Source organism: Rhagoletis zephyria, unplaced genomic scaffold (genome assembly GCF_001687245.7).
Source record: "Rhagoletis zephyria isolate East Lansing unplaced genomic scaffold, Rhagoletis_zephyria_1.1 Rzeph_scaffold_06926, whole genome shotgun sequence".
In the NCBI taxonomy this organism is placed as follows: Eukaryota; Metazoa; Arthropoda; class Insecta; order Diptera; family Tephritidae; genus Rhagoletis; species Rhagoletis zephyria.
Genome location: NW_016164009.1, coordinates 15,915 through 25,027, shown reverse-complemented (window position 1 = coordinate 25,027; position 9,113 = coordinate 15,915). Strand labels below are relative to the sequence as shown.

The 9,113-nt window shown below is 35.9% G+C and overlaps 1 protein-coding gene across 1 annotated transcript in view; it reads right to left on the bottom strand.

Moving 5' to 3' along the window:
• Positions 1 to 34: 34 nt before the first annotated feature.
• The window catches only part of Peritrophin-A (Peritrophin A), a 21,641-nt gene continuing 12,562 nt past the window's right edge, over positions 35 to 9,113 (bottom strand). The window contains exons 2-4 of the mRNA XM_017629589.1: positions 891 to 1,106; positions 627 to 821; positions 35 to 546 (exon numbers count right to left, since the gene is read on the bottom strand). Coding sequence (XP_017485078.1) covers positions 317 to 546; positions 627 to 821; positions 891 to 1,106 — 641 coding nt within the window. The 3' untranslated portion in view covers positions 35 to 316. The remainder of the gene's footprint in view (positions 547 to 626; positions 822 to 890; positions 1,107 to 9,113) is intronic.

The following is a 9,113-nucleotide window of genomic DNA, read 5'->3' as shown; positions in this document are numbered from 1 at the left end:
TCGGGATTAGCAGAACGCAGCTTGCATAAAATAACTTTATTTTAATTAAATAAAATTTATTGCATTTAATTTTAATTTTAAATATCAAATTCAAATACATACATATGTTACATTTTTACAAGATTGCTAATTATTGTTTTATTTTTTATTTTATACTATCGGAAAATTTCGTGAATAGATAGAAATACATATTAGTTGGACAGTAAGTACAAAAAATGTATATGCACATACGTATGTACATACATACATACATAGATTAACATGGAAAAGGCAGAAATAGATTGTTTTAAAAATCGTAGTATGCGAATTAACCAGATTATTTTCCAAGGCTGTTACATTTTGAGGATGCATATTCCGGGTCTTCACAAGTAAGTGTGCTTTCATCGAAAATTTTATCCTCACCACATGTTATTAAACGAGGAAATCCTTCAACACAAGTTATCAAACGGTGGCAGTCTCCTTGGACAGCAAAACGTGGGAACGGCCAAAAGCGTGCTGCTGGGGAGCTAGAATCAACTTTTGTTGGACACTTGAAACCCACGACCGCTGATGAAAAATAAATTAAGTTGGGAGAAATTATTGAGGAAATTACCATTTAAATTTCTAAGCTATTTCTGGTCACTTACCTTCTGGATTACAAATGTCTAAAAGCTGGTCGGGCCAGTTACAACCGTGAGTTCGCTCATCATAAGCCAATCCAGCGTCACATTCTTGTTCGATCGGTTCTCCGTATGCGCACTTAATATACGTAGTAGAACACTCCTTTGCGACTGAATAAATGCCGAATTGGTATTCACAACCCGGTGTTGAAATTGGTGTCGCTATTTCGAAAACAAAAAAAATATTACATTGCATGGTGAATTAATACTCAAACATTTTGAAGCACTTACGATCCCATTGTCGTCCTTTGCAGTCAACAGCCCAATTATAATTACAATGATTGTGTACTGATCCCTTTCCATCGAACAAAAGACCGTTCTCACATGTTTCCAAAGTCAGGGTGCCATTTGTACATAAGAAAAATTGGTCACATCGTTGAGTGTGTGCGTACGCCTGCTCACCTATTTTTTCTGGACATTCTGATGCTTGAACAGGACCGCAGCAACCTGCATACAAATATAATCGATTACTAACGTAATATAATAATTCTATATACATACATTCATACATATGTATGTATGAGAATACAAAAAATAAATAGTGTTCAGAAAATTAACATTAAAAAAATATATTTGGCGCTCACATTTTTTGCTAAGTGCCTGCGGGAACTTCTTCAATTTGTGACGTTCGTCATTAAGTTATAACATTCATAGAGGGTCCTACTGTTTCACTCCGACTACGAACGGCGAAGGGACTTTTTGAGAAGATTTTCTACGGCAGACGTCCGCTGGGGGGTTTGTTATTGGCTGCCGAAAAGGCAGGAATTTCGTGTTCAGAATGTACTGGAGCCTTAATTTTTCACTTAAATTCATAATTTTTTTCTTTTAATTGAAAACTAATAAAATTTGCAAGATACCAATTGATCCCGATTTTTTTATATTTGTTTGTTTCTATTAAATTGTTTAGTGTAAAGTGCAGAAAAAGTAGCGATTTTGAAGAAATTGGATTCTCTTGCTCCAGTTAATAAATGTTACATAATAAAAACCTGTTGCAGGGTTCTCCCCAAACGAAAAAGAATTAAAAAAAAATATTAAATGTTATAAAATAATTTTCACTAAAATAATTATTTTTTTTTTGTTTTTATAAAAATTTAGCAAGCAGGTTTGCTCGAAATGTTAACGAAAAAAATATTAAAATCAACATTAAACATTTTTTTATAAGCTTTAAAATTTTTCTTTTGACAATTTTATCGTTTTAGGGGAAACCTAAAATTGTTTTCATGCATATAGTTGTTATTATGTAACATTTATTAACTGGCACAGGAGAATTTTCTTCAAAATTGCTACTTTTTCTGCATTTTGCACTAAAAAATGTAATGCAAACAAAAATTCACAAATCGAGCTCAACTGGTCTCTCGGAAATTTCATTACTTTAAGTAAAAAAAAATAAATATCAAATTGAGTGTAAAATGAAAGCTCCAATGAATTGTGAACTCTAAATTCCAGATTTCAACCACTGTGCGCTGTTATTATAAAACTAAAACACGGAGTAGTAAGAACCTCTGACAACCTGTTTTATTACTGTATGAAATGTTAAAAGTTATTCTAAGGTTCAGATCTTTATGACAGTACAGAGACTAATATAGATTAATTCTGCCTCTTCTAGGCGCCTAGGGATAGAAAACGTAGCAATGCATAATAGGTAAAATAGCAGAACATTTGGAAAGTGCAGAAATACGCCAAAAAAAATACAATGTGGAATGGACAGTCAGACAATATCGGTTTGAAATATTTTTTTTTTATAATATCAGTTTTACTTGCACAGTTTCAAGGGCGTATTGTGAAAACTGTACGAATAATTAAAACAAAGTCTGATATAGTATAGTATGATATACATAGTTTTTCTCATTGACCAAAATCTCTATCGAATGAAATTGTGAACTCTATGCAAGCTTTTAGAATTTTGGCCGAGTTGAAGTAAAACCGCTACTTCTAGGTAATCAATTACTAAAAAACCTATATGTTTGAAGATTGTTTGTGAGAAGGAACAAAGGAAGCTACATTTCGCACCCTAAATCTAAAATAGTCACAACTCGAAAAATCCTAAATGTTCAGGAGATGCAAGAAACTGTTGATGTTGCGCAAGTGAGACGCAGGGTTTAGGCTATATGAAGGCAGGTGGGAATAATAGTAAATTCACACTCATTTCGCTGAAACTTGATGTGTGCTCTAATTTTTCCTAGGAACAGGCAAATACGACATTTGGTAAATATGAGATAATTGCCACGCCCTCCACTCTTGGGGGCGTAAACATTAAATTTGGCTCGGTTTCGATGAAATTTAGTTTGTGCTCCCTCTTTTGTTAGAAAACCCTAAACATAAAATATGGGAAAGAGTGGATCACAATAACGCCTGCAACTCGGAAAAAATGTGGGCTCAATCATCAAATGTAATGGAAGTTTGGTTAATTTTTGTTTTCCGCTTTCAACTCTCAGAAAAGCAAAGGTTATACTTAGAAATAACGTAAGTGTAAATATTCTGTTCTGACAGTCGCTTCATTTTAAAACTCTTAGCGAAAATTTAGACGAAGGAGAAGTGTGATTTTGCAGAAAATTATAGTTTTGTCGTCCAAGATGCCGCCCATCCATTTTTTGAATTTCTCTTCATTATGAAAAAAATACTTTAGAAAAACCCTAATTTTAATTTTTAATATTCTTTGGAAGCCCATAACTCGAAAATTAACCGTCATATAAAGAAAAAAGTGTACACAATTTCATATTTCATAATTACAGTACAATTACCCCAAAAAAAATATGAAGGAGTTCTAAAGCATCACCTCTTTTCCCTGTATACTTGACGCGAAATGCCCCTTCTGCATTATTTAGTACTATGTACGAAAGTATTAAATAAATAAACCGAATACAGAATTGCAGATTTCGTTTATTTTAAAACCACACGTAAATATTACGAATGCCTTCGTGCAATATACAAAATCGTTGGTACAGAGATTTGTTCGGTAATTTACACATGTGTTTTGTAAAATAAACGAAAGTTTTCATAAATTGTACTGAAAAAATGCCTTAAGAAACTCCCCTTGTTATATTTACGAATGGTTCGTAAAATCTTGTTTCGTTGTAAAAAGTTTCGTACGTTGTACAAAAACCGAGAGTACGAAAGTTTTTCGTAGCATTTTTACGAAATTTTAGTTTCAGTGTAGAGTGAACTGTTCATTTCTGCAATACCAGTAGAATACGGCCCAAGGACCCTGTTAGCTGGGGGATTCAACTTGATGGCAATTAAGTATATTTTTGATTGCTTATAGCACAATAGACTTTTAACACCATTCAAGTATTTTTCATGCTAGCATAACTTTTAACACATCTTTTTTTTAAAGCAAATACAATTACAATGATTTTGTTCTTTTTAATTACATATATACTCATCTGAGAGCCAGAAAAGTTCGTCTCTTAAGTCTTTCGTTTACTTAATTTGCAGATCTTAAGTAAGCAAAACAAAGCAAGCGAGTTTGGCGTCCTCGGTTGCCGTATGGTGAGAGTTGCGTGCTACAAGTCTATAGGGGCCAGGTTCGATCTTCGGTTGGGGCGGTTGCCAAACATTTTTTTGTTTTTAATATTTATTTTATTTTTTTTATATTGTATTTGGTTTATATAAATAATTTTACTTTATTTTACTTTCATTTGTTATATTTTATGTAAATTTGATTAAAAAGTCAACCACAACTAACTGAAAGTAACATTAAAAAAATATAGAACTTAAAAAAAAAATTAATAAAAAAAGAAATAAATGAAAGTTCTAGTTTAACTCAATGATTTCGGTCGCCATGATAACCATTTGACTATTGCTGGCGTTATGACACACAGTGGTTCGGATGGCAGATCTAGCTGGACGAAAGTCAAAATTTTATTTGTTTTTAAAATACTTAATGGTACTTGGAATACATTCCTGGTTCGGCGTTAAAACAGAAAACTACTTGGAGTTGTCAAAACTTTGATTATGTAAGAGTTAAAAAATAATAATAACTCGCGAATTTTCTGCTTTGTGATATTAAAAAATTATAAACAGGCATGCAAATCTTTAAGCGCTGTTATAAAGTTTTTTTCTGAAATTTATTTGTTTCTTGCTGTGTTCTTAAATTTTAGTCTTTAACAAAAACCATATCAAAACAAGTTTCCAACTTTGTGCAATATTTGAAAAACAAGTAATCTTTAAGCAAAAAAAAAACCGAATTCAATTCTCATATAAAAATATACATATATATATATTCCATGATCCAATGATCGGGTGTAAACCAGATCAGTATGGGACCAATTTCGAGACACTATCTTTCCGATTCAAAACAAATTACCGAAATCGGGTGACGTGGTCCAAAGTTATGCGGTAATATACATAAAACAAAAAAAATACTCCGACGAACTGGTAACCTCCTTATTTTTTGGAAGACGGTTGTATGGGCTAGAAAAGTGCATACTCAATATCTTTCTAAGGAACCTAATTATAGACATCGAAATTTTTGTGAAAGTTTGTTGAGTTTTTTTTTTCAAATATTGCACAAAGTTTTAAACCTGGGTTTACACAATTTCTTTGATAACGAACAAACTACATTTTTATGAAAAAAGTAATTAAGATTAAAAATAATAAAATAAATAGTCAAAACTTGTCAATATGTGGGTGTCGCATAGTTATGTTACGGACTATTTTTATTAGAGAATTAGCTGCTCTATTAAATTATTTTAAACTGTAAAGTCCGGGTTATTGTGAACTGAAAATAAAAATCAAAATTGTGATTTTCTGCAGTTAACAATTAGTTAATTGTTTTAAGCATTTAATTGAGAAATAACAATTAAAAATTCTTCTTGATTTGATAATCACACTTCTGCCGTACAACAAGCAGTTTTCTCTAAGCGGCGAGAGTTATCTTCATTCTAGGCTTAGAAAAATATGCGAGATACGTCTTGTTACAATCATCCATAGCCATTCCATACAATCGATTTATATATCTTAAGACTCTATTGACACTTTTGTATATTGGGGGAGGCACTTTTGTATATTATATCCGGTGGTTGGCCACCGCCCCCACCCGGATCATCCGACCCCTTCAACCCCAACTCTCTCTCCCTCCGTTGGAACGTCCCTGGCCAGAGAAGTTCTAGAACTGGATACTTGAGATCAATAAACTTTGGAACAAAAAAAATGTCTCCTTGAGACAATGTAAATGCCGAATATGTGACCTTAGACTCAGGGGTGTACAGCGAACTTTTTTGTTTGCTTGCAAGGCGGTACGGACTAATGTACATATGTATTTATGAGTCTGTCCACACTTGCATGTATGTATGTTTGGCTTGAAATCTATGACGGAAGAAGAAGCTCCTTGTGGTAAGCTTCCGATGTTTGGGAATTTATCTATTAGTAACGGCGTCCAACTTTTGTTGGATGTGTGGCTTTTGTTGGTAGTTATGCACATACTGACATTAAAAACAACACGTTTTCCTATGCCTTTATGAATGCACTTGCACTTTTGCAATGCAAGTTTACTTTTCCTGTTTATCAGAAAAACCTGTTAACCAGTTTGTTGGTGACTTACCGGCTGATGATGCAACGACATTTAAGAAAATAAAAACAAATACGAACATGCATACATACGGTTATGTGTATGTAAATATAGTGTTGTGCAGAAAAAAAGCAACCAAATGCTCGCCCAATTTTAATTAATTTTTTTTTTATTAAACGTCATTGTAAGGAAACAAAGGTCATACATGTGCATTTGTAGCCATATGAACACATGCACATATATGACCCTGATTTTTCTTACATACACGGCTTTAAAACCGTTTGCCGGTTTAGACCGAGACGAAAATACCACAGGCCTGCGAAATTTAAATTTTGCTTTCCCCCTCCAATAATTATGTTCTTTTTTTGGATATCTAGGTATGTTAAATGCATCTTTGACTTTTTTCTGGCACGTCGAGACTTTTTTTATTGGTGACATGCATATTTTATGATTTTGATTTAACTTCGAAATTACATACGTTTTTCTAAATTTCAGTAGATTGCAACACAGGTCCACAAAAAAAGTCGATGAAAAGTTTCTTTGACCAAAACTAGTCTGTAACATGTTTTTGGGGTCACTGAACACGAATCTGAAGTACGTTTTGCTCCATCACGACTGGATTTTCTAACCTCAAAAAACATCTCGGATTTTACGTGACAGAGAAAATCCAAGGTTTGTTTTGGGGCTAGGGAAAAATCTAGACGGGATGGAGCAAAACGGACTTCAGATTCGTGTTCAGCGACCAAAAAACCTATAACAGACTAGGTTTGGTCAAAGGAACCTTTCATCGATTTTTTTTGTGGACCAAGCTAGACTTTTTCTTCCAGTGCGGTTTAGAAATAAAAGCGACCAATGCTTTGTATTTTGACGTTTTGGAATGCACCTTAACTTATTGTCGCCCTAATTTTTATACTTCGTACCAGTAGATCCAACTAAAAATGTTTGAAAATGTACCAATCGAGGGATCCTTCAGTTACACGACATGTAGACAGGTGCTTCGTAGTATTCGTAGTCTTTCGAAAGACTCCAAACCCTAATTATGTTTGTACCGCAAATTCCGCAATTAAATTTGACTTTTCAAACGGGTGGCAACCCTTTTCAAAATATTTTCAAACCACAACTTTTTTAGGCCTCTTGACATCCATCTTTTATTATAATTTTAAAATAAATAATTCCCTTAACTTAAGTTGAATTTGATTTTTTAAACAGGTGGCAGTCCTCCTCCATTAGTATGGAATTGATTTTATATATTTCCACACCATGCTCCAGTACCTCTTCTTCTTCTTCTTTGTTGGCTCTGTCGCTGCCTAAGCGATTTTGGCCGAGTCTAAAACAGCACGCCAGTCATTTCTCTACTACTACTGCTAACTGACGCCAATCGGAAATGCCAAGTGAAGCCAAGTCCTTCTCCACCTGGTCTTTCCAACGCAGAGGAGGCCTTCCTCTTCCTCTGTTACCAGCATCGCGGCCCGCCTTGAATATTTTCAGAGCAGGTGCGTTTCTGTCCATTCGAACGACATGGGCAAGCCAGTGGAGCCGCTGAATTTTAATTCGCTGCACTATGTCTATATCATCGTAAAGCTCACACAGCTCATCGTTAAATCGTCTGCGGTATTCTCCATCGCCAACGCGTAAGGGTCCGTAAATCTTTCTCAGAATCTTTCTCTCGAAAACTCCAGGAGCCGCTTCATCAGATGTTTTCATTGCCCATGCCTCCGCGACATACACCAGAACATGCGTGATGAGTGACTTATAGAGTGTGATCTTTGTACGACGAGAGAGGACTTTACTTCTCAATTGCCTACTCAGTCCAAAGTAGCACATGTTGGCAAAGTGATTCTCCGTTGGATTTCAAGGCTGACATTATTATTGGTGTTAATCCTGGTTCCCAAATAAACGAAGTCGTCTACTTTTTCAAACTTGTAACTGTCAACAGTGACGTGGGTGCCAAGACGCGTATGCTCTGACTGTTTGTGTGATGACAGGAGATACTTCGTTTTGTCCTCGTTCACTACCAGACCCATTCGCTTTGCTTCTCTATTCAATCCCGAGAAGGTAGAACAGACGTATCCCTTTTTTTACCGATGCTATCGATGTGTCGGCATACGCCAGAAATCATACGCTGTTGTAAAGTATTGCGCCTGAGCGGCTAATATTATCTCTGCGGCTCTTATTATTTCCTCCAACATCAGATTAAAGAAATCACACGAAACGGAGTCACCTTGTCTGAAACCTCGTTTGGTATCAAACGTCTCGGAGAGGTCCTTCCCTATTCTGACGGAGCTGGTGGTATTGCTCAACGTCATTTTACACAGCCGTATTAGTTTCGCGGGGATACCAAATTCAGACATCGCGGCATAAAGGCAACTTCTCTTCGTGCTGTCGAAAGCGGCTTTGAAATCGACAAATAGATGGTGTGTGTCGATCCTATTCTCGCGGGTCTTTTCCAAGATTTGGCGTATTGTGAATACCTGATCTATGGTGGATTTTCCAGGCCTAAAGCCACACTGATAAGGTCCAATCCGTTCGCACAATACACTCGATAAGACCTTATAACCTATGCTTAGAAGGCTGATTCCGCGGTAGTTGGCGCGATTGGCGGGGTCGGCGCGATTGTGTGTTCCCTCCACAATTTAAGTACATTCTGGACATCGGTCACTAGGTCACCATTGTTGTTCTTACAGGAGTTCACCCCGGTCTTGAAACCTTCCGTAAGTCGCCTAACCCTCTGGTAGAATTTTCGGGCGTTCTTCCTGTCGGCCAGCATCTCAAGCTCTTCGCACTCACGTATTTCGGCCTCTCTNGAGTTGTCTACTTTTTCAAACTTTTAACTGTCAACAGTGACGTGGATGCCAAGACGCGTATGCTCTGACCATCGGCGTAGCCAGAATGAAATTTAGGGGGGGGGGGGGGGCCCGACCCTATTAAGCTGGCGCATTTCAGGG